Source organism: Protobothrops mucrosquamatus, unplaced genomic scaffold, assembly GCF_001527695.2.
Source record: "Protobothrops mucrosquamatus isolate PMUCROS unplaced genomic scaffold, P.Mucros_1.0 scaffold2385, whole genome shotgun sequence".
Lineage (NCBI taxonomy): Eukaryota > Metazoa > Chordata > Lepidosauria > Squamata > Viperidae > Protobothrops > Protobothrops mucrosquamatus.
Window position 1 is genome coordinate 39,632 of NW_015388459.1, and position 25,755 is coordinate 65,386.

At 44.9% G+C, this 25,755-nt stretch overlaps 1 protein-coding gene across 1 annotated transcript in view; it reads right to left on the reverse strand.

Moving 5' to 3' along the window:
- CTIF (cap binding complex dependent translation initiation factor) overlaps positions 1 to 25,755 on the reverse strand; it is a gene marked incomplete at its 3' end in the record, with an annotated part of 68,748 nt that overhangs the window by 7,242 nt on the left and 35,751 nt on the right. The window contains exon 6 of the mRNA XM_015824857.1: positions 13,325 to 13,401. Coding sequence (XP_015680343.1) covers positions 13,325 to 13,401 — 77 coding nt within the window. The remainder of the gene's footprint in view (positions 1 to 13,324; positions 13,402 to 25,755) is intronic.

The following is a 25,755-nucleotide window of genomic DNA, read 5'->3' on the forward strand; positions in this document are numbered from 1 at the left end:
AAGAAGGAAGCATCTGGGTCCTCATTTTCCTGACCTCGGAAGGACGGAAGGCTGAGTCAATCTTGAGTTGGTCGGGATCGAACTCCTGGCAGTGGACAGAGTCAGCTTGCAATGCCTCATTCTAACTACTGCACTTTCAGGGATGGAGGGAGGGAGGGAGGGAAAGAAGGAATGAATGAATGAATGAATGAATGAATGAAGGAAGGAAGGAAGGAAGGAAGGAAGGAAGGAAGGAAGGAAGGAAGGAAGGAAGCATCTGGGTCCTCATTTTCCCGACCTTGGAAGGACGGAAGGCTGAGTCAACCTTGAGCCGGTCGGGATCGAACTCCTGGCAGTGGGCAGAGTCAGCTCACAATGCCTCATTCTAACTACTGCAGTTTCAGGGAGGAAGGAAGGAAGGATGGATGGATCTGGGTCCTCATTTTCCCGACCTCGGAAGGATTGAAGGCTGAGCTGGTCAGGATCGAACTCCTGGCAGTGGGCAGACTCAGCCTGCAATGCCTCATTCTAACCTCTGCGCCACCAGGGCTCTAACTTAACAACTGCTGCGATTCACTTAACAACCGTGGCAAGAAAGATTGTAAAACGGGGCGAACCTCAACCGACGTCTCGCTTAGCGACAGAAATTTTGGACTCCATTGTGGTCGTAAGTCAAGGACTACTGTACTGGATAAGAGCAGACCTAATATCCAGATCAGGCTTTAGGGCCATCTAATCCAGCCTTCCGCTTATTGCTTGGCCCAATTTCTTCCACTTGGAAGCTTTCAAGTTTGGGCAAAGAACCCACTAGGTGTTTTTTGGACCCCAATGTCTAAATAAATAAAAGGCTCCCCCAAATCTTTAAAATATGCTCTTTACGAGGGGGGGGCAGGTCTGCACCCACCTCCTGCCAGCTCTTCTCACCCCTTAAATGTGGCGCCACCAACGCCAAGTGGTTTTAAAGAGCAGTTAACGTGGCACATCCCAAGTATTTTGGACTGCAGAGTCCATAACTCTCTCGTTGGTCGTGCTGGATAGGGATTATCTGGAATTAAGTCCTATTTGACTGACTTCCCGGGAGACGTGAGTGACGACTGCGCAGTGAAATATAAAACAAACCAAACAGACAAGGAAACAAAAACTTTGAAACGCTGCCAACTCCGACCGCTGGTTTTCCATGCAACCGACCCGGCCAGACTTTAAAAGGTTAAGAAAAAGGAGGTCTCGGCTAAATCTGGGAGCAGCAGATTCAAAGGATAAAACCACAACCGGATATACGCAGAATTGCTTGTCAGAACCCCTTTTATAAAAAAATATATGCACGTAAAATAGCTGCGTGGCCTCTTTTCTTGGCCCCTGACTGGCTCACTCTGGATCTCCAGTGGAAGGTGTATAAACAGGCCCATCAACGTCTGCAAGATCAGATAACTAAGCACAGAATCACAGTGGGATTGGTCCTCTCCAAGAGACCATGAGTTTAGATTACTCCACCAGTCCACTTCCTTCCTTCCTTCCTTCCTTCCTTCCTTCCTTCCTTCCTTCCTTCTTTCCTTCCTAGCTGCCCTTCTATCCTGGCTGCCCTTCTTCCCTCCCTCCCTCCNGTCGGTCTTGGAAAAGTAACAAGGATTTGATGTGAAGGAAATTTTAATATTCTTCTGTCTCCCTCCCTCCCTCCTTCCTTCCTTCCTAGCTGTCCTCCCTCCTTCCTCCCTCCCTCCTTCTCCTTCCTTCCTTCCATCCATCGTAGCTGCCCTCCCTCCCTCCTTCCTGCTTTCTTTCCTTCCTAGCTGTCCTCCCTCCTTCCTCCCACCTTCTCCTTCCTTCCTTCCTTCCTTCCTTCCTTCCTTCTTTCCATCCATCCATGCATCCATCCATCCATCCATCCAAGCTGCCCTTCCTCCCTCCCTCCTTCCTTCCTAGCTGTCTTCCTTCCTTCCTTCCTTCCTTCCTTCCTTCCTTCCTTCCTTCCTTCCTTCCATACATCCTAGCTGCCCTTCCTCCCTCCCTCCTTCCTTCCTTCCTTCCTTCCAGCTTTCCTTCCTTCCTGTCCTCCCTCCTTCTCCTTCCTTCCTAGCTATCCTCCCTCCCTCCTTCCTTCCAGCTTTCCTTCCTTCCTCCCTAGCTGGCCTCCCTCCCTCCCTTCCCTTCCCTTCCCTTTTTATTTATATCTCCATGAATCTTTGACCTAGGCTGAGGCAATGAGTCATCTCTCTCTCTAGCTTTTATTCTGTTTCCCCCAAAGAACCGCACAGCCTGGCCTTTGAGTCAACAAACCAGGGCTGTTCAAGCACCAGACAGAGAGAGACACTCTGCCCCCCCCCAACCACCACCCCGGGACTCTCAGGAAGGATAAACCAGCCCCGATTTTCCATGGCGCACGGGGACTTCCGATCTGCGGTTTTTGCAAAAGGCCTGCCGCCGCGCATGGGAGCGTGCACCAAGGGCTGCCCACGAAACCCCATGCAATTAGCTCTCCCACGTGTATCCACCACCAGAGATCTGTAGCCAAAGACGGGGTTGGTCATTCTGAATCACGGCTGGAAGCTGGCTCTCCTCTCTGTAACCACGCTCTGAGTTTCTGTACTTTATTTTATTTTATTTTATTTTATTTTAAATCAGAACAAACTGACTTCACCCTTCCCTTTCGGCTGCTGAACAGATGATTCACAACAGGTTGTCAGTGAACCTTGTCAGAAGTTATATACTGTTTATGAATGTTCCAGGGACACACAAGCACCTTGGCCAGTTCCTGGGAAGAGAACTCGTACAGAACTAGGCCCAGATGTAAACCCACGTGTATTTCTGCACACTAGGTTGGCTGTAGAGCAGGGCTTTTCAACCTTTTCACCCACTGTGCCACTTTTAGGATACGGCAACATCCGAGGACCACCAGTCGCCTAGCAAGGGGTCAAAAACTTGATGACCCCCCCCCAAAAAAAGGGAAAAAAGTGATAAAAGTGCAGGTCGTCCTCGACTTACAACAGTTCGCTTAGTGACTGTTCGAAGTTACAATGGCACTGAAAAAAGTGCCCCCCAAGCCACAGCCGAGCAAGACACCTGCCTGCCCGCCCGGCCGCGCTCTTCCTCCTGTCCGAGGTTTTCATTGTTGTGAGCATTTCTGTTGAGGATTGGCAGCGGGGGTGGGGTGGGGGGTGTTTGGTTTTTATTCCCCCCCCCCGTCTGCTGGGTGGTTGCAGCAGGTTTTGGTCACTTCACCTGACCCTGGGACACTGTGAGCGTCATAAATATGAATCAGTGGCCAAGCCTCTGAATGGAAATCACAAGAGCCTGGAGAGGCTGCAACATTCCAGCTGATCGGCGCTTCTTCTGGGCTCAGCGGAAGCACCAGGATCAGCGCCGAGCTCCAGCTGGATCCTGGCGCTGATCCTGGCGCTTCCGCTGAGCCCTGACAGCCCCGAAGAAGGGCCGATCAGCTGGAAAGCGGCACTGATCCTGGCGCTTCTGCTGAGCCCTGACAGCCCTGCAGCTCCAGCCATCTCTCGCTCAGGCTTGTGCGGTGCTGCCACCGGTTCAGCTCATTCCCCTCCCCTGCTACCACTTTCCTAGGATGGTCGCGTACCACCTGCCAGGTGCCCATGTGCCACAGGTGGTATCCGTACCACTGGTTGAGAAGCCCTGCTGTAGAGTTATCATAACTTTGTGGGAGCTTAACGAGAAGAATAGTGGCTCAAATAAAAAGCTGCATTCTCAAATTCCGTTCTCTGGAAGCAGACCTGACCATGTAACCAGATTCCCATGAGGATCGGACGCATCTTCCCACCGCATTATTCAGGTGGAATATTAGTAAAAAAAAAAATCTGGGTGTTCCAGTACCCCACAGGCTGAAATTGTGGAGAATGGGTTACAGGGTCCAGTTCTCTCTGCTGGGCAACTTGCGGATAAAACTGGAAGGAAATCACCCCAAAATCTGGCCGCTTAACAAAAATCAAGAAACTGTGAAATGATAAAAGTCAAATCCACCAACTTATGGTTTCCGGAAACAAATGTATGAACTTTAGCAAATAAATGGTCTGGAATCAAAGATTACTGAATAGCTTGTGGGCCAGAGAAGTTTCATGCTCAGATAAAGGCCTTTATATAGACACCAGAGTTAATACAGGTAGCCCTTGTGACTTACAACAGTTTGCTAGCGGCTGTTCAAAGTTACTGAAAAAAGTGACTTATAAGAGTTACAACTTTTGCAGCATCCCCATAATCATATTTAGGACCGTCGTCGTGTCCTAAAGTCATGGGATCCCCTTTTGCAACCTTCTAATAAACAAAGTCAATGGGGGAAGCCAGATTAATAATAATAATAATAATAATAATAATAATAATAATAATAATAATAATAATAATAATAATAATACAACTGGAGCACCACTTGAACACCATCGGCATTGACAAATTCGCCATTAGTCAATTGCAAAAGGCGGCCTTACTAGGAACTGCTTCCATCCTGCGACGATATCTGTAATACCATCAAACATCCACATCTGCCTATCCCAGGTCCTTGGGAAGGACTCGGTAGGTAGACAAAAAGGCCAAATCCAGTCTGAACATCTGGCTGACTGTGCGATGATCCATAATAATAATAATAATAATAATAATAATAATAATAATAATAATAATAATAATAATAATAATAATAATAATAATAATAATAATAATAATAATAATAATAATAATATCTGAAGGACAATGATGAAGAGGCACTGAAATTAGTATATCAGGAAGGCTTACTGACTACTGGAGAGACCAAACTGGCCTACAAGAAAGACCAAATGAAGAACAGATTAGAGCAGTGGTGGCGAACCCATGGCACGGGTGCCAGAGGCGGCACTCAGAGCCCTCTCTGTGGGCACGTGTGCCGTCGCCCCAGTCCTAGGTCTTCAGCTGGGTTTTATAAAACCTTTTCACTTTAGGCCTCCGCCGCCATGTGCAAAAAAAAAAAAAGGTTCAATCGGTCAATTTCAGCTTTTCGCGGGGAAAAAAAAGATCTTGCAAAGTTGGAATTACCACCGCAGCCACACCCACCCAATGGGCCACGCCCATCCGGTACCCGACGATGCATAAGTGGGTTTTGGGTTGCAGTTTGGGCACTTGGTCTCTAAAAGGTTCGCCATCACTGGAATAGAGGCATGGGAAGACAAAGCACTGCATGGCCAGTACATTAAAAAAAAATAGCTGGGAAAGCAGATAATAACAAGACCTGGCAATGGCTAAGAGCAGGAAAATTGAAGAAAGACACCGAGGGACTAATTCTGGCTGCACAAGACCAAGCCTTAAGGACAAAGGCATTGAGAAGACAGCAACAGACAGTAAGTGCCGCCTATGCCAAGACGCTGAAGAAACAGTGGACCACCTGGTAAGCTGCTGCAAGAAGATCGCACAGACTGACTACAAGCAGCGGCATGACAAAGTAGCAGCAATGGTGCATTGGAAGATCTGCAAGAAGTATCATTTGCCTGTAAGCAAGAACTGGTGGGATCATAAAATAGAGAAAGTCACAGAAAATAATAAAGTTAAACTGCTCTGGGACTTCAGAATTCAAACAGACAAGCATCTGCCACATAACACCTTGGACTTAACAATTGTCGATAAGAAAGACAAAAAAGTCTGGATAGTGGACGTGGCAGTGCCTGAAGACAGCAGAATAGATGAGAAAGAACTGGAGAAGGTAACAAAATACAAAGACCTATAAATAGAAATAGAAAGACTGTGGCAAAAGCAAGCAAGGGTTGTACCAATAGTCATAGGTGCCTTGGGTGCAATCCCAAAACAACTGGAGCACCACTTGAACACCATCATCGGCATTGACACATTCACCATCAGTCAATTGCAAAAGGCGGCCTTACTAGGAACTGCTTCCATCCTGCGACGAGATCTGTGATACCATCAAACATCCACATCTGCCTATCCCAGGTCCTTGGGAAGGACTCAATAGGTAGACAAAAATGCCAGATCCAGTCTGAACATCTGGCTGACTGTGCGATTAATAATAATAATAATAATAATAATAATAATAATAATAATAATAATAATAATAATAATAATAATAATAATAATAAAAAAAAAGTTGGAAGGGACGTTGGAGGTAATCTAGTCCAACCCCCTGCTCAGGCAGGAAACCCTATACCATTTCAGACAAATGGCTGTCCAGTCTCTTCTTAAAAACTTCCAGTGTTGGAGCATTCAAAGCTTCTGGAGACAGATTCACTTCACTGGATTACTAATTTAGCAAAATTCACTTTACAAATGCCTTATATAACAACAGAAATTGTAGTCGTAAGTCTAGGACTTTTACCTGTACATTGAAAAATCAATTAAAAGCATTTTAAAAAAAAGTTTTGAAACTGAAAAAGAAAAAGGTTTCCCCAAAAAAAGGGGGAGGGGTCACTACCAACATCCATTTGGAAGCAGCCAATAAAAATTCTGAACCATCCATTCATAATTATAAAACAGAACCACAGCTGTCTGAATTTATTAAAAGTTACTTAGAGGGAAAAAGTTTTGGAATGCATGAAAGAAACGGTAAGAAAAAAAAAGATTACTTCCTTTGATATCTATTCAAAGGAAACATGTTTTTTTTTAAAAAAAATTTTTTGCACAGTGCAAATAGGGTTGTCCGCTCAATTATGACACAAATGATCAAAGGGATGAATCAGCTCATGAGCAGCCTTGCAAAAATAACAGCGGCAGAACTAAATTAAACTGAAAGCAAGCCACCAAACTAAAAATCAGAAGTCAACCTAGAAAAAGAAATTGGAAAATGAAATAAATCAATTTTTTAAAAAAAATATTCGCAATGTACAAAATTTAAAGGAGCAAAAATGTGGAAAATGTAAATGAGAGAAAGGAAGACAGCAAAATAATTGCAGAAGAATCATGGAAGAATTAAAGCAAAGAATACCGGCCACTTCTAGCAAAATGGAATAATATGAAAGCAGAACTAAGCAATTCTCAAAACAATAGGTACACTCAAACAAAGGAACACCTGTATTTTCCACAAAGCTTAATTGAAAACATAAAATCAAGTGGATTCCCTAAAACAAGGAAGAAATATTGGGATTTTGAAAAATAACGCATGGGATAATCCCTCAAAAAAAAACCACCCCAGAATTATATGTCCATGTGAACATAGCACAGAAAGGCACACAAAATCTGAGGAAATAGTAAACATAGAAGCAAAAGGCAGAAATGGTAAAAGAACAAAATCAGAAGGTGAAGAACTTGAGTGTCCTAGGAAAAAAAAATAAACTTTATGGATTTCAGCTCAAATACCTATTCATTTGACGTTCCTGTTTTACAAATCCGTTTGAAAAGTGTTGCAAATAAGGTCGAGAGGGGATTGGATCACTACAGGCTGAGCATTTCTGATCACAAAAGACAAAAACACAACAAAGAGCTTTGGGGTTGAATGGCTGTGGTCTACTTTTCTTTTGGTGTGACGTTTTGCGGGCATCTTCAGAGGCCGAGCGAGCTGCTTTGTGGGGTGTATCTCTTAACAGATGACGGACAACTGAAATGGGATGAATAGACTTTGGAACTTAAACAGGATAAGATGTCTAATGAAGAGAAGGACGAGGGGGGACAGGATAGCAGCCTTCCAGTATCTCAGGGGCTGCCCCAAAGAAGAGGGAGTCAAGCTATTCTCCAAAGCGCCCGAAGGCAGGACAAGAAGCAATGGGTGGAAACTCATCAAGGAGAGAAGCAACCTGGAACTAAGGAGAAACTTCCTGACAGTGAGGACAATCAAGTTCAGAAGTTGTGAGGTGCTCGACCACGGAGGTTTTAAAATAAGATTGGACAACCATTTGCCTGAAATGGTATATAGGTTCTCCTGTTTGAGGAGGAGGCTGGACTAGAAGACCTCCAAGGTCCCTTCCAGATTCTATTCTATTCTATTCTGTTCTGTTCTATTCTGTTCTAGTCTGTAATTCTATTCTATTCTGTGTTTATTCTATTCTGTTCTATTCTATTCCATATTTTCTATTCTATTCCATTCTGCATTCTACTCTACTCTATTCCATTCTATATTTTCTATTATATTCCATTCTGCATTCTATTCTATTCCATTCCAATTCTATTATTTCTATTCTATCCTATCCTATCCTATTCCATTCCATATTTTTTATTCTATTCCATTCTGCATTCTATTCTATTCTGTTCTATTATTTCTATTCTATTCTACTCTATTCTACTATTCTATTCTATTCTACTCTACTCTATTCTATTATTTCTATTCTATTCCTATTCTATTCTATTCTATCCTATCCTATTCCATTCTATATTTTCTATTCTATTCCATTCTGCATTCTATTCTATTCTATTCCATTCCAATTCTATTATTTCTATTCTATTCTATGCTATTCCATTCCATATTTTTTATTCTATTCCATTCTGCATTCTATTCTATTCTGTTCTATTATTTCTATTCTATTCTACTCTATTCTACTATTCTATTCTACTCTACTCTTTCTATTCTATTCCTATTCTATTCTATTCTATTCCATTCCAATTCTATTATTTCTATTCTATTCTATCCTATCCTATTCCATTCCATATTTTTTATTCTATTCCATTCTGCATTCTATTCTACTATTCTATTCTACTCTACTCTACTCTACTCTATTCTATTATTTCTATTCTATTCTATCCTATCCTATCCTATTCCATTCTATATTTTCTATTCTATTCCATTCTGCATTCTATTCTATTCCATTCCATTCCAATTCTATTATTTCTATTCTATTCTATCCTATTTCATTCCATATTTTCTATTCTATTCCATTCTGCATTCTATTCTATTCTATTCTATTCTATTCTATTCTGTTCTATTATTTCTATTCTATTCTATTCTATTCCATTCCATATTTTCTATTCTATTCCATTCCATATTTTCTATTCTATTATTTCTATTCTATTCTATTCTATTCTATTCTGTTCTATTCTACTCTACTCTGTATTCTTGTCTACTGATATGACTGGTCTACACACAACACTCGGCAATTTTTGACCAATCTTCGGCCTACAACATTTAACCTGTTAACAAGAATCCTTGACAATAACATCTACAAACACTTGGTTTCAAATTCATTGTACTTTCTAGAATAATGTTTTTCAAGCTTGGCAACTTTTAAGATGTGTGGACTTCCTCCCCAAATTCTCCAGTCAATATTCTGGCTGGGGAATTCTGGGCGTCAAAGTCTACACGTCTTAAAAGTGCTAAGTTTGAAAGACACGGGACTCTAGGAAGAAGGGAATTTCAAACTTCCAAGCCCAATAGTTGATTGATAAAATAGTATTATGACGTATTATCCAATCAAGGACAAATGTTTTACATTTGCTCTGTATGGATAATAGGAAACTATGTGCAAAAGCAGGGGGGGGGGAATGGTTACTTTTAGGTACAGTTAAAATCTTTAGTGATGTCTTATGGATTTTGTTTTTCCCATACCATAAAAAAGCGTGCCAACCCAGTTGTAAATCATGTCCCTCCAAATACAACAGCCTTTTGTTTCCAAGAGTTATCCATTCTTTTACCCATGTTAATACAGATGCTTGATAATAATATAAGACCCACTCTGGCAAACCAAAACCTCCATTTTCCTTGGCTTCTTGTAACATTTCCATCTTGATTCTAGCTTTCTTTCCTTGCCAAATAAATTTCAAAATGAATGAATTTAAATCTTCAAAGAATTTTTTTCTCAAGTTTTATGGGTATCGTTTGGAATAAAAACAAGATTTTGGGTAATAGATTCCTTTTCACTGTAGCAATGTTTCCTAATATCGACAGTTGTAGGTTTTTCCATCTTTCCGAGCCCAGTCTTGGTTGATTCAATCATTTTGTGTAATTATTGGAATTTAAACTGATCAAGCAATCACAAAAAGAAAAAAGCTGAACAGCGGATTTGAATTATGGATTGGCACAAAGCATTGACAATGGAAGGAAGTTATAAGTATTTGGGTGTTTTAGAACTAAACAATGTTTTGGATGCACCGGTGAAAAAGAAAGCCAGCATGGAATATGTAACACAAGTTAGAAAAGTTTTTAAAAGGTAGTCGAACGATGATAATATAAGCAAAGCCATTAATAATCTGGCCTACGCTTACAATAGCCCACAGTAGGATTAATGATTCATAAAACACAAGACCACAAACTTATTGACACTCCAAAATTGACATAGATCATTTGTATCTATCAAGAGTAAAATGGTGGTTGTGGTTTGTTGCAAGTGGAGTAACTGAGAATGAAATTTTACGTAAATTGGGACCAGAAAATTTTCTGTTGCTAAGCGAGACAGTCGTTAAGTGGTTTCTGCCCCATTTGACCACCTTTTTGCCCCAGTATTTAAGCAAACCACTATGGTTGTTAAACAAACCACAATGCTCATTAAATGAATTCAGCTTCCCCTATAAACCTTGCTTGTCGGAAACAGCTGGGAAAATGATAAAACGGGCGATCCCGTGATCCCAGGACCGTGCCAACTGTCACACATACATGTTGGTTGCCAAGGGCCTGAATTTTGGCTACGTGACCGCCTGAGGGCTGGTCGTAAGTCCCTTTTTTCCAAGGCTGTGTAACTCTGGTCACTGAACGAACGGTTATAAGTCGAGGACTGCCTATACATGGAGGCACGCAAAGAGAGAATGCTAATAAGGGTCTTGGACAGGGGTCTTCAAACGTGGCCCCTTTAAGACTTGTGGACTTCAACTCCCAGAATTCTCCAGCCAGCTTTGCTGAGGGGAAAGGGAGAGGTTTCCAAGCTGAGCCAGGCTGGCTCAGGAATTCTGGGAGTTGAAGTCCACAAGCCACGAGGGGGCCATAGTTCCCTCATGCTGGCTCTGGAATTCTGGGAGTTGAAGTCCACCAGTCATGAGGGGGCCATAGTTCCCTCATGCTGGCTCTGGAATTCTGAGAGTTGAAGTCCACAAGCCACGAGGGGGCCAAAGTTCCTCCATGCTGGCTCAGGAATTCTGGGAGTTGAAGTCCATAAGCCATGAGGGGGCCATAGTTCCTCCATGCTGGCTCAGGAATTCTGGGAGTTGAAGTCCACAAGTCTTAAAGGGGCCACTCCTGGTCTTGCAGAAAACCATTTTAAATGTGACAGAATCGAAGGCGTCATACAAAACCGCATAGCGACAAAAGTGAATGAAAAAATAAAAAACCCAGAATAATTGACCTTTGCATGGTCTACGGTGGAAAGAAACGGAAGGCAAAAGACGAACAGGACATAAATCTGGCAAGAGCTTTAGGCTGGAGCCACCAGGAAAGAAAGAGAAGGCTTAAACATTTGCTGTACAAAAAGTACTAGCAACAAATCACATAAGAAGGTTTCAAAAAGCGAAACCAGAGCACATGTAGACCACACACGCAAAAAAAATATATATGAGAGTGTTCATTAGCTAAATCAGCATTATAAGACATGATTGTGCGGTTAAAATGATACGCCAAAACTTAGACATGATCCAGTATGTGTCATAACCTGGTTTATAGATGTAGAGGGTATAATAATAATAAATGATAATGATAATGATAATGATAATGATGATGATGATGGTGGTGGTGGTGGTGGTGGTGGTGGTGATGATGATGATGATGATGATGATGATGATGATAATGATAATAATAATAATAATAATAATAATAATAATAATAATAATAATAATAATAATAATAATAATAATAATAATAATAATGTGTTCAAACTGGATTTGGCCTTTTTGTCTACCTATGGAGTCCTTCCCAAGGACCTGGGATAGGCAGATGTGGATGTTTGATGGTATTTCAGATCTCGTCGCAGGATGGAAGCAGTTCCTAGTAAGGCCGCCTTTTGCAATTGACTTAATGGCGAATCTGTCAATGCCGATGATGGTGTCCAAGTGGTGCTCCAGTTGTTTTGGGATTGCACCCAAGGTGCCTATTACTATTGGTACCACCCTTGCTTGCCTTTGCCACAGTCTTTCTGTTTCTATGTGTAAGTCTTTGTATTTTGGTATCTTCTCCAGTTCTTTCTCATCTATTCTGCTGTCTCCAGGCACTGCCACGTCCACTATCCAGACTTTTTTGTCTTTCTTATCGACAATTGTTAAGTCCGGGGTGCTATGTGGCAGATGCTTGTCTGTTTGAATTCTGAAGTCCCAGAGCAGTTTAACTTTACCATTTTCTATGCCTTTCTCTATTTTATGATCCCACCAGTTCTTGCTTTCAGGCAAATGATACTTCTTGCAGATCTTCCAATGCACCATTGTTGCTACTTTGTCATGCCGCTGCTTGTAGTCAGTCTGTGGGATCGGGATCTTCTTGCAGCAGCTTACCAGGTGGTCCACTGTTTCTTCAGCGTCTTTGCATAGGCGGCACTTACTGTCTGTTGCTACTACTACTACTACTACTATTATTATTATTATTATTATTATTATTATTATTATTATTATTATTATTATTATTATTATTATTATTATTATTATTTACGTACACCATTCTGAGTTGTACAAATAAAGGTGGGATCTAAGTCTAACAAAAGCACGTAAATAAAGGCTGGCTGAGTAAACTATTAAGAAGGGGAGGAAAAAACAACACCACCTTATCCAACTTCTTTTTCTCCTTCAGAAACCTCAGCCAAGCCTGTTATCAAAGGTGGAAACGAAGAAGAAGAAAAAATCGTTCACTGGGAAGGAGCTTAGAAAATGCTCTTTTTTTTTTTTTTTGCGGAAACATAACAAACAGAGCCTATTTGCCAGCAGCTATTTTAAGGTTCGGATGGAAAGCAAGGTATCATTTCCTCCAGATAGGAAGTTGATTAAAACATTAACAGCAAAAGCATTTTGGTTTGGGTTATTTAAACACCAAATCGAAGGACCAGTGGAAAAGTCACTCAACTGGAAGGACTGTCTCCTGTTACTTACTCAGTGAATATTGAGCAAATACCTCTTGCAGCCTGAAGAGATAAGGAATTAGAGCAGGGGTCCTCAACTTTGGCCACTTTAAGACTTGTGGACTTCAACTCCCAGAATTCCTCAGCCAGCTTTGCAAGCTTGGCCACTTTAAGACTTGTGGACTTCAACTCCCAGAATTCCTCACAACATGGCACCCTCACAACATGCAGGTACAGAGCGGACACAATTTCAGAGAGAGGAGAACTTTATAAGCTCTGATTCACTGTCTATCCTGGCTCACCACTGGAAGCAACTTTTGCTTTGCAACCAAGAGTAGGACGAGTCCTGCAAAATCTCAAACTGGCACTGGAGTTTCCATCTCTGAGGTGGACGATAAAGAGAACCCAGGATTTTGGGGAGAAGAGGCAGCGTGGAGGAATCAGCATTCAATTTTTTTTTTCCTTACCTCCGGTCGTTTCTCTTCCTCCTAAAGAGTTTTTTGGTGTGTGCAATTTCTGCTTCGTGTGGCAATGGCTGACCGCCCTGGGATAAAACGGGAGGAAAAAAAAGAAAGGTGGTTATAAGTTCAATGAGAAGAACCGGAGAATATTCACGATTATGGCAAGGAGCAGAGGTTGACTGTCCCTGGCCTTCCAGGGTTCAGACGAACCGCTCGTTTTATTTTTTTCCTAAGAGTTTCTAGAGCAAAATCAGCTTATGATGATTAAAGGTAGAATCGCATGCTGTTCGTACAATCAAGCTTCACCGTTGCAGTGCAGTGTGAAAAAAAGCTATTGCTTCAAAGCTTTAAGGACACAACATATCATGCGGTGGGAGTCAAGCTCTTCTCCAAGGCACCTGAAGGCAGGAGAAGAAGCAACGGATGGAAACTCATCAAGGAGAGAAGCAACCTGGAACTAAGGAGAAACTTCCTGACAGTCAGAACAATTAACCAGTGGAACTACCTGCCTCCAGAAGCGATGAATGCTCCAACACTGGAAGTCTTTAAGAAGAGACTGGACAGCCATTTGTCTGAAATGGACTAGGCCAGGGATAGGCAACCTGGGCCCTTTTATGACTGGTGGACTTCAACTCCCAGAATTCCTGAGCCAGCCTGGCTCAGCTTGGAAACCTCTCCCTTTCCCCTCAGCATGGCTGGCTGAGGAATTCTGGGAGTTGAAGTCCACCAGTCATAAAAGGGCCATAAAAGGTTGCCTACCCCTGGTATAGGGTTTCCTGCCTGAGCAGGGGGTTGGACTAGAAGACCTCCAAGGTCCCTTCCAATGCTGCTATTGTTATTGTTGTTAATAATAATAATAATAATAATAATAATAATAATAATAATAATAAGAAGAAGAAGAAGAAGAAGAAGAAGAAGTAGTAGTAGTAGTAGTAGTAGTAGTAGTAGTAGTAGTAGTAGTAGTTGGAAGGGACCATGGAGGTCATCGAGTCCAACCCCCTGCTCAGGCAGGAAACCCTATATACCATTTCAGACAAATGGCTGTCCAGTCTCTTCTTAAAAACTTCCAGTGTTGGAACATTCACCACTTCTGGAGGCAGGTGGTTCCACTGGTTAATTGTTCTAACTGTTAGGAAGTTTCTCCTTAGTTCTAAGTTGTTGTTGTTGTTGTTATGTTATATTAGGTTAAATGTCTTGGTGAGAGGCACATAATTGGAATAAAAGAGAAAGGCAAGTAGGTAAAAAAAGGCAAGGAAACCTACACTTACAATAAATCAAAGCGTTCAATATAAAACAACAGTGAAATTTGGATATTTAAAAGGCGAGAGTGGGACGGAAAAAACATTCATGAGCACCATTCACACAACTGTGGCCTGGGTTAGCCAGTATCTTCAGCAGGCACCAAGACTTAATTTTAAAAAGCCTCTCTCCGATCGCATTTCAGAAATTGGATGTTTGCTTGCAATGAATACAAATGACAATTTTTGCAAGAGGCCTACAAGCCAGGAGCCCCCTCAGAACGGCTTTCTACTTTGGCTCGCTCATAAGGGCCATCCCAGGTGAAGATGCCAACTCCGCGCCCGCTGCTTTTCGTGAAGAATACATCACTCTTGTCAAAACTGCAACGGTGAGTGTGTGTTTCTGGACCACTTGACGTCCACCCGTTTGATACCAACTCCAGATTATGCTTCATGAAGAATACATCACTGCTGTCAAAACTGCAAACGTTTGAACGCCAAAGTGGGTGCTTCTTGGACAGTTTGAGGTCAACCTCTTGGGCCCTCATCCTCAATTTTCCAGAACTTGCCTCCTGTCTCCTAACATTTCTTTCTCAGAGGAAGATCTAAGATTTAACCTGGACATATGGAGGAACTTCCTGACAGTGAGAACAATGAACCAGTGGAACAACCTGCCTCCAGAAGCTGTGGGTGCTCCAAACACTGGAGGTTTTGAAGAAGAGATTGGACAACCATTGGTCTGGAATGGTATAGGGCAGTGGTTCTCAACCTGTGGGTCGGGACCCCATTTGGGGTCGATCGACCATTTCACGGGGGTCGCCAAGCAAGACTGTCCGCCATTTTTTTTGTCCGCCATTTTTTTGTCCGCCATTTTTTCCCCCTTTTCCGGCGGGTGCCTTACCTCCCTTGGGCTGGGCCAGCTGGTGGTCGGCCTGCTCCGTCTCTGCTGCTTGCCAGCTACGCCTCGGCTGGCGCAGGGGGCGGAACCACGCATGCGTGGCGCTCCCGGGCAGGGAAAGTCCTCGACTTACGACGGGTTGGGTAGGCCTCGACTTACGACCGGTTTAGTCCTCGACTTACGACCGGTTGGGGTCGCGGCATTAAAAAGGTTGAGAACCACTGGTATAGGGTTTCCTGCCTGAGCAGGGGGTTGGACTAGATGACCTCCAAGGTCCCTTCCAGCCCTATAAATCTAAATACAGCTTTTGAGATTCTCAGTCATCCAGGTCATGGCTGTCCCATCTAGGTCAACACTGAACAGCCCTCTCTCAACAGAGAGGGAGGATAGGACTAGATGACCTCCAAGGTCCCTTCCAACTTTATTATTATTATTATTATTATTATTATTATTATTATTATTATTATTATTATTATTATTATTATTATTATTATTATTATTATTATTATCTATCTCCAGTCTACAACACGGTCCTTTCAGCCATTCCAAGAAGGCTCCACGTCCATTTGCACCACTTAGGTGACCCCGAAGACACAGGTAAACGTCCAAGTGGCCTCAACGACTCTCCAGAAGGATGCAAATGACCAGCTGTCTGCAAGGACTATAAATCCTTCCATTCCCCACCGTCCAGTCAGAGCTGAAGAAGCTTCTTGGAGGAGAAGCGAAAGGTCATCAAGCAAAAACAAAGGAAGTCCAGTTGCCTTTTGAAAAAGCACCTATGGGACAAGATTTCGTCCGTCCCAAGTTTCCATGACAATCCTCTCCCCATCTAATGAGGAAAACCACATTCAATCACCATCAAATCTATCAGGCCATTGAACGTGGAATTAGCCTCCAACCCAACTCAACCCTTGAGGTCAAAAAAAGGGAACCTCTGCTCCACCTTCTTAGCCACGATGTGGGATGAGGACTGGAGGAATTCCTGACGTGTTCTGCACTCCTGCTGCAGACCTTCCACAACGACAAACCGCTCACAACAGGCACGTAGAGATGAACAACATCTGCATACCATTTTAAAGTGACAATCAGAAAGTCCCAAAGGAAAAAAGACGATCAAAACATCTCCTCCCCATCAGTCAACACCTAGATTAGATTAGATTAACACTAGGCCAGGGGTCTTCAAGCGTGGCCCTTTGATGACTTGTGGACTTCAACTCCCAGAATTCCTCAGCCAGGCACGTGTGCCTGGCTGAGGAATTCTGGGAGTTGAAGTCCACAAGTCATCAAAGGGCCACGTTTGAAGACTCCTGATCTAGACCAATATTTTTGAAACTTGGCCACTTCAACATGGCCCGGACCTCAACTCCCAGAATTCCCCAGCTGGAGGACTCCGCACTATTTAAGCTCGCCAAGTTTGGAAAACGGTGGTTTTTGGGGTTTTTTTTTGACAGCATCCTGTGGATGCCCCTGCGTGACCTACCTCAACGGAAACCCCAACAGGACACGGATTCAGCGTTTGCTGGGATGCAAGGAAATGGATTTTTTCCGGGAGCCACGTTGATAAAAGGATCTCACCACCGTGTGTGTGTGTGTTTGTGTGTGTGTGTATGTGTGGGCCGCCTGCGTGGGAGAAGATCTATTCAGCACCTGAGTATCTAGGTTTCCCTGGAAACAAGACTGTGAGGATCATGGTTAAGTCCGAAACGAAGCTATTTTTTTTTACTCCTGCTTTTGCAACTGGAAGCAGCTGTAGCAGTATTTGGAGATCTTTATTATCTTTCGTAGCCATGGCTTGCTCAAACAATCCCAGATAGCTTGGGAGGGGGGACGGCGGCAACGTGGTAATCTCCCTCTGACTCGTTCTTGGTCAGCCCTGCAAGGTAATCCGGATCAGGAAATGGACTCTGCTAGAAACACAAGTGCTAGCCCTCTATTGATATCCCCAAATGGTTTTTCAGGGGGCCACTGGAGTTCCTCGTTTTTCTTTGAAGACGTTTCGCTTCTCCTCCAAGAAGCTTCTTCAGCTCTGACCGAGCAACGTGGTACATGGAGTACATTGCACTGAGCCATGTGCAGATCTGCACGTTGGGGAAACGAAGCAGCCACTTCGTAAACGCTTGGCACAACACAGGAGAACAAACCCATCAGGACAAGATTCAGAAGCTCATCTGCCTTTAAGAGACAAAGGCCGCTCTTTGGAAGACAGCAAAGTCCACATTTTGGACAGAGAGGACCGCTGGTTTGAAAGAGGGGTCCAAGAGGCCATCTAGGTCAACCCTGAACGCCCTCTCTCAACAGAGGGGGAGAGACACGACTCTGTCTATCTCCAGTCTACAACACAGTCCTTTCAGCAGTTCCAAGAAGGCTCCACGCTCCTTTGCACCCCTCAGGTGACTGAGGACACAGATAAACCTCCAAGTGGTCTCAATGACTCTCCAAAAGGATGCAAATGACCAGCGGTCTGCCAGGAGTACAAATCCTTCCATTCCCCACCATCCAGTCAGAGCTGAAGAAGCTTCTTGGAGGAAAACAGGAAAGTCCAGTTGCCTCGTGAAAAAGCATCTTTGGGATAACTATGACCTGGATGACTGAGAATCTACATCGGACATGTCAAACCCAAGGCCTGGGGGCCGGATGCAAAGTGGTTTCATGTGGCCCGCGAAGCCATCCTGGAAACAGTGAGGGAATGGCCCCCGCTGCCTTGGCCCTGGCTCAGGCCGGCCGGGAGGGAGCCAATGTACAATTTTGTGGTGGCCATCTGTGTTGAAATGTATTCGGTCTTAGCTCCACAAGGCCAACTGGAAACAGCGAGGAACCAGCCCCTGCCGCGTCGGCCCCACCCCCTGGGTGCATGCTGGGGAGATGTCACCCTTTGTGCGGAATGAAGAAATGGACCATGCCTTGGCGCTTGTCCCGGTCCCACCCCTTCTGCCAGAGACCCCCCAAATCTGTCCCACTCCTGCCCAGGCCCCCACAGGCACCCTTGACGCGAACGATGTAGAGCTGGCCACGCCCACTCAGTAGGCCACACCCACTCCATCCACGCCCACCCAGTAGGCCGCACCCACCATGGCCACATCCACATGGCCCCCCCGAGGGCAACCGCAATGCTGATGCGGCCCTCAATGAAATTGAGTTTGACACCTCTGATCTACATGGACACTCTGTGGATGGAGGCCAGGAGTCTCCAAAGGTGCCAACTATAAGACTTTGTAGACTTCAACTCCCAGAATTCCCCAGCCAGCATGCCTTGAAGTCCACAAGTCTTAAAGTGACCACATTGGGAGACCCCTTGCCTATAGCAACAGAGTGCTAGGAAACCTTGTCTGGCTGAGGAATTCTGGGCGTTGAAGTCCGCAAGTCTTAAAGTGGCCAAGGTTGAGGTCCCCTGCTGTAGGCAATAACAGGATTTTCTCTCCCTCTAAAACCCTAGAGCAGGGGTGGGCCACCTTGGCTCTTTTATGACTCGTGGACTTTAACTCCCAGAATTCCTGAGCCAGCCATGCTGAGGGGACAGGGAGAGGTTTCCAAGCTGAGCCAGGCTGGCTGAGGAATTCTGGGAGTTGAAGTCCACGACTCATAAAAGAGCCAAGGTTGCCTACCCCTGGACTATATCTTTCAGTCACTGAATCCCAGGGACTCATGACAATTTGCTATTTTAATTTATCCATGCTGGGCTCGGGAATTCTGGGGGTTGAAGTCCACCTGTCTTAAAAGTTTGCCACGGTTGAGAAACCCTGCTGTTCTATGGGATATTATTGCCCGATCAAGGAGAGAAGCAACCTGGATTTAAGGAGAAACTTCCTGACAGTGAGGACAATCAACCAGTGGAACAGCTTTCCACCAGAAATCGTGGGTGCTCCATCATTGGAGATCTTTAAGAAGAGGCTAGACAATCACCTGTCTGAGATGGTATAGGTTCTCCTCCTTGAGCGGGGGGCTGGACTAGAAGACCTCCAAGGTCTCTTCCAGCTCTAATCTATTCAAACTTCCTAACAGTGAGGACAATTAACCAGTGGAACAGCTTGCCTCCAGAAATCGTGGGCGCTCCATCATCGGAGGTTTTTAAGAAGAGACTAGACCAGGGATAGGCAACCTCGGCTCTTTTATGACTCTGGACTAGACAATCACCTGTCTGAGACGGTGTAGGTTGTCCTGCTTAAGCGGGGGGCTGGACTAGAAGACCTCCAAGGTCCCTTCCAGCTCTATTCTACAACAACTCTGATTAGTGCACATGAGAATGACCTGCAGCCTACAAAGCAGGCGGCGCTTCTGCTTCCCCTTATCCAAGACCAGGCGCCAGGTAGACCTCTCTCCCACCCACACAGGCTCCACGTAAAACCGCCGAGGCCGCGTTGGCGGCTTTCGGAAGAGCCCCAAAATAACTCACAAAAGCAAAAATCCTCTTTTGTTGGGAGAATCAAACCGGTCGATGCGAAAATCAGTTACGATCTGATCTAGGAAATCCAGAGTGCTTTTCCCATGTTACGGCTGCGTGGGGAACAATGCCTTTTTTTTTTTTTTAACCCGTGGATGTGACTGCGATTGTTTGAGCTGATGTTATTTTAAGTTCTGTTTGGGTTTATTGCTTATTTGTCTGCATTTCCCGTGATGGAGGTCACGTTTAAAAACAGACTGTTTAGCATGGGTGAGCCTAACCGGGCTGCAAAAGAGATAAAAGGGGGTGGGGTGAAGGAAACCGGTCAGAAAAAAGGAGCGGGTCGATTAAAACAAAACAACAAAACAAAACAGCCATTGAGCTGTTGAGGCTAAAGATTACGGAAGGCGGCAAAGTCACAAGGTGCCTGGAGCCATTTTGGAGGGGAAAACAGTCGCACTTTTGTAGGCGGATTAACAGTTATAACTCATCCTGCACGGACTTCTTATTTCGTTTCCACCCCCTCGGCCTACCGTCGAAATTTTATACCTACGCCGTAGGCACCCAGTGCATACTGGTGTACGTTGCGAGGGCCGACCGAAGCCTATTCGGTCCCCATCCGTTCGAACCGAGAAAATACTGAGCACCTGAAGTTGAGCCAGAATTCCTGAGTCAGCCATGCTGAGGGGAAAGGGAGAGGTTTCCAAGCTGAGCCATGCTGGCTCAGGAATTCTGGGAGTTGAAGACCATGAGTCATGAAGGGACCAAAGTTTCCCCCATGGTGGCTGAGGAATTCTGGGAGTTGAAGTCCACGAGTCATGAAGGGGCCATAGTTCATCCATGCTGGCTCAGGAATTCTGGGAGTTGAAGTCCACCAGTCATAAAAGGGCCAAGTTTGAAGACCCTGGTTTAAATATTTAAATATTTTTTCCTCACGGTCACATGATCAAAATTCAGGCATTTGGGCAGGGGTAGGCCCCCTTGGCCCACTTGATGACTTCTGGACTTCAACTCCCAGAATTCCTCAGCCAGCATGGAGGAACCATGACCCCCTTTATGACTGGTGGACTTCAACTCCCAGAATTCCTGAGCCAGCTGTGCTGAGGGGAAAGGGAGAGGTTTCCAAGCTGAGCCAGGCTGGCTCAGGAATTCTGGGAGTTGAAGTCCACCAGTCATAAAAGAGCCAAGGTTGCCTACCCCTGGCCTAGGCCTAGGTCGCTTTATGACTCGTGGACTTCAACTCCCAGAATTCCTGAGCCAGCCTGGCTCAGCTTGGAAACCTCTCCCTTTCCCCTCAGCATGGCTGGCTCAGGAATTCTGGGAGTTGAAGTCCACGAGTCATAAAAGAACCAAGGTTGCCTAGCCCTGGGATAAGCAAAGTCAAGGAAGACAGGTTCCCTTAACATCCACCATGGCAAAAAGGTCATAAAAGCAGGCAGGACTTGCTTAACGACTGCCTGACTTAGAACAGGCAGTCCTCCACTTACAACCAAAATTGGGAAAAGAATTTCCACTCCAGGTTGTCCTCGACCGTCCGGCAAGGGAAAAAAGGGGACTTACAACCATTTTTCACCCTCACAACCGCTGCCGCGTCCCCACGGCCCCGCGATCAAAATCCAGAGGCTCGGCCACTGACTCATGACGGTCGCCGTGTCCCAGGGGGGGTGCTGCGATCCCCTTTGGCGACCTTCTGGCAAGCGAAGTCAACGGGGAAGCCGGATTCTCTTAGCGACCGCGTTCCAGTGCTGCACTTAACAACCGTGGCGAAAAAGGGTCACAAAATGAGGCAAAATTCACCTCACCACTGTCTCAGCAATAAAAATTTTGCTCAGTTGTGGTCGTCAAGTCGAGGACCATCTGAGTTTCCTTTTATCGTCATCGTATCAAGGGATCCCCATCTGTGGCCTTCCCAGGCAGCTCCAGCCCGTGCAGTCAATGGGCAAAGCTGTGCTATCTTAACAACCGCGTGATTCCCTTAACAACTGCAGTGATTTTTCTTAACAATCCTGGTTTAAAAAAAAACAAACCATCCCGAGATATGGCGGGACACTTAACAGCTAAGCAAAGCTGTCATAAATTGTGTGATCATGATTTGAGGACTAACTGCGTTGTCTTTACTCTTTTTATCCGTTTTTTTTTAAAAATCATGCTTTAATTATTCCTTTAGCCCAGGGGTCTTCAAACTGATGACTTGTGGACTTCAACTCCCAGAATTCCTCAGGAATTTAAGACGTAGGGACTTCAACTCCCAGAGTGTCATTTGAATTGATGCATGCCGGCTGGGGAACTGTGGGAGTTGAACTCGACATGTCTTAAAAGTTCCTGAGGTTGAGAAACACTGATCCAGACCAGGGGTCTTCAAACTTGGCCCTTTGATGACTGGTGGACTTCAACTCCCAGAATTCCTCAATCAGAATTCTGGGAGTTGAAGTCCACAAGTCACAAAAGGGCCAGGTTTGAAGACCCCTGGTCTGGATCCAAGCCCGCAGTTTCATCAAAATGGCCGACTGAGGAATTCTGGGAGTTGAAGTCCACAAGTCATCAAAGGACCGAAGTTTGAAGACCTCTGTTTTTAGCCCCCAATCTATGTTTCGTGCAAAATTGAGAAGCCAGAATTCTAATTTTGGATCTCCATTTGCGTTTGCAGGAACCCAGGGGGAATGAATGGGATGGAGACTGCCAAATAGTTTTCATATCAAAAGAGCTGGAGAAATCTGATTTATTTCATTACAACTTTCCCCCCCTTTCCCCCTGCCATTTAAAAAACAAACCAATACTACGTATCCAGAAGGAGCCCTTCCTAAATAAATCAAACTCAACGTTGTGCCAATGCAAACTAATCGCGCTTTAAATTGGCCAACTTCGATAGATCAAGACTGCTCGGCTTACGGACGTTCGTTTAGTGACCACTGGAAAAAAAGAGACTCGGTTACGGTCGCAGGCCGAGGACTCCCTGACGCTGGGAAATGAAAGTTTAAATTCTTGTCTGCTTTTATACGGAGCGATCCCCACCCGTCCGCCATCACCACCACCACGATCCTTTCCCCCACTTGGCTCCCTGCAGATCTGTTCACAACCACAACTCTTGGAATCTGGGAAATTTCAATTTGGCAAAACCGGGGCAGATCTCCTTGCCAGAGAGAACACATTCCAAGTTCAACACACACCCCCAATCCTGATTCAGCCACGGCACTGCAGATTACGTGGCCCAAGTGTTCATGTTCTACGCTGTGCGTTACAATCAGATAAATTACGGGCGCAGGACGATTAATACAGTTTTTGTTCCACGGCGGTTTGGGGTTTCCCCCCCCCACCCCAGACCCTAAACAAATACTAATCTATTTTGCTGGACACGTCAATCTTTCCTTGGGTGGCCTGCAGTAAAGAGCGCTGGAGAAGCCAGCCAGGAATCACAAACCCAGCTTATGTATTTTACAAAAGAAACGTGAGAACTGCAACAGTGGGCAAATTAAAACCAAAATGCTCTATTCCTTAGCCTGGCGATCTCCAGATCCACTGAGGACAGGACCTCAGTCTTCCCAGCCACTCAGGCTCTGCCCAGTGTGGATTCCTTCTCTCCTTATGTAAAAGGCCGGCCAAAGAGGTCTTTGGATGCTCTGCGCATGGGATCAAGGGGTTTATGTTTTCCTTGGTGCTTCCCGAGCTTGGTGGCTTGCTTGCATACATTTCACGACCCCACCAGAACACAGAGCATAGAATAATAGAGTTGGAAGGGACCTTGGAGGTCTTCTAGTCCAACCCCCTGCTCAGGCAGGAAGCCCTACACCGTTCTGGACAAATGGCTGTCCAGTCTCTTCTTGAAAACCTCCACCGATGGAGCATCTATAACTTCTGGAGGCAGGTGGTTCCACTGGTTAATTGTCCTCACTGTTAGGAAGTTTCTCCTTAATTCCAGGTTGCTTCTCTCCTTGATTAGTTTCCATTCATTGCATTCCATTCAATGGTGAAAAAAGTAAGGTTCTACGCAACTCTCGGAGATAAGCCATTCTCACTGTCAGGAAATTTCTCCTTAACATATAAGGAATTGGGAATGTCCAGTTTAATGAAGAGAAGGACGAGGGGGGACAGGATAGCAGTCTTCCAATATCTCAGGGGTTGCCCCAAAGAAGAGGCAGTCAAGCTATTCTCCAAAGTGCCTGAAGGCAGGACAAGAAGCAACGGATGGAAACTAACCAAGGAGAGAAGCAACCTGGAACTAAGGAGAAACTTCCTGACAGTGAGAACAATTAACCAGTGGAACAACCTGCCTCCAGAAGCGGTGAATGCTCCAACACTGGAAGTTTTTAAGAAGAGACTGGACAGCCATTTGTCTGAAATGGTGTAGGGTTTCCTGCCTGAGCAGGGGGTTGGACTAGAAGATCTCCAAGGTCCCTTCCAACTTGTTGTTGTTGTTGATGAAGAATATACCAAATTGGAGGTCAGGGGACTAGTAGAAACAACGAGAAGAAGAAGAAGAAGAAGAAGAAGAAGAAGAAGAAGAAGAAGAAGAAGAAGAAGAAGAAGAAGAAGAAGAAGAAGAAGAAGAAGAAGAAGAAGAAGAAGAAGAAGAAGAAGAAGAAGAAGAAGAAGAAGAAGAAGATCACCATCACCATCACCATCACCATCACCATCATCATTATAGGTTGGCTCTCTCTTGAATCATCTTTCATCTTTTACTTCTTGTCCTGCCCTCAGGTGCTTTGGAGAACAAGTCACCCCCTTCTTCTCTGTGAGGACCTCTCAAATATTGGAAGGCTGCTATCGTATCAGCCCCTAGTTAACCAAGAGAAGGACTTAGTGGGGTTCTTGATGCTCTCTGAGCTAAGGGGCTGCCTTACTACCCCTTTGGCTGGCTGGCTGGAGACACCCACACACACTGCCAGCTGCTAAATTAAGCTGCAAAAGTCAAAACAACCAGCTCTGCTTCCTTGTGAAAAGTGGGCCTACATATTTTTTTTATTCCTTCCCCAAGAAGGAACAAGTAGCCCTCAACTTACAACAAGTTGTCTAGTGACCGTTCAAAGTTTCAGCGGCACTGGAAAAAAGGGACTTCTGGCCATTTTTCAGCCTTAGGACTGTTGCAGTCTCTCCGTGGTCACGTGATCAAAATTCAAATGCTTGGCGACGGACTCATACTTATGACGGTCGTGGTGCCCCGAGGCCGTGGGATCCCCTTTGGCGACCTTCTGACAAGCCAAGTCAATGGGGGAGCCGGGTTCACTTACTAACCGTGTTAAAAGTCTACGGAGATTCTCGGTCATCCAAGTCGTGGTTGTCCCCAAGGTGCTTTTTTCAAGAGGCCACTGGACGTTCCAGTTTTTCCTTTGAAGAGGTTTCGCTTCTCCTCCCGGAAGCTTCTTCAGGTTCTGACTGAATGGCGGAGAACGGGAGGATTTATACTCCTTGCAGACAGTTGGTTCTTTGCCTTCTCCAAGAAGCTGAAGAAGCTTCTTGGATGGGAAGCGAAAGGTCTTCAAAGGAAAATGAGGAAGTCCGGTGGTTTCCTGAAAAAAAAAGCATCTTTGGTAGAGCCGTGTTTGTTTCTAGGAGCTGTTCTCCTCGGGAGCAAAAGGTTCTCCACTACACGAAACGATAGAATCCTAAGACTGGAAGGGACCTTGGAGGTCTTCTAGTCCAACCCCCTGGCCAAGGCAAGGCTCCTTATTCCATCCTGGCCAAACGGTGGCCCAATCTTTCTCAGTCATCCAGGTCACAGTTATCCCAAAGGTGCTTTTTCAGGAGGCAACTGGACTTTCTTGTTTTTCTTTGAAGACCTTTCGCTTCTCCTCCAAGAAGCTTCTTCAGCTCTGACTGGATGGTGGGAAAATGGAAGGATTCAGACTCCTTGCAGACCGCTGGTCATTTGCATCCTTTTAGACTGAGAGTCGTTGAGACCACTCAGAGGTTTATCTCTGTGTCCTTA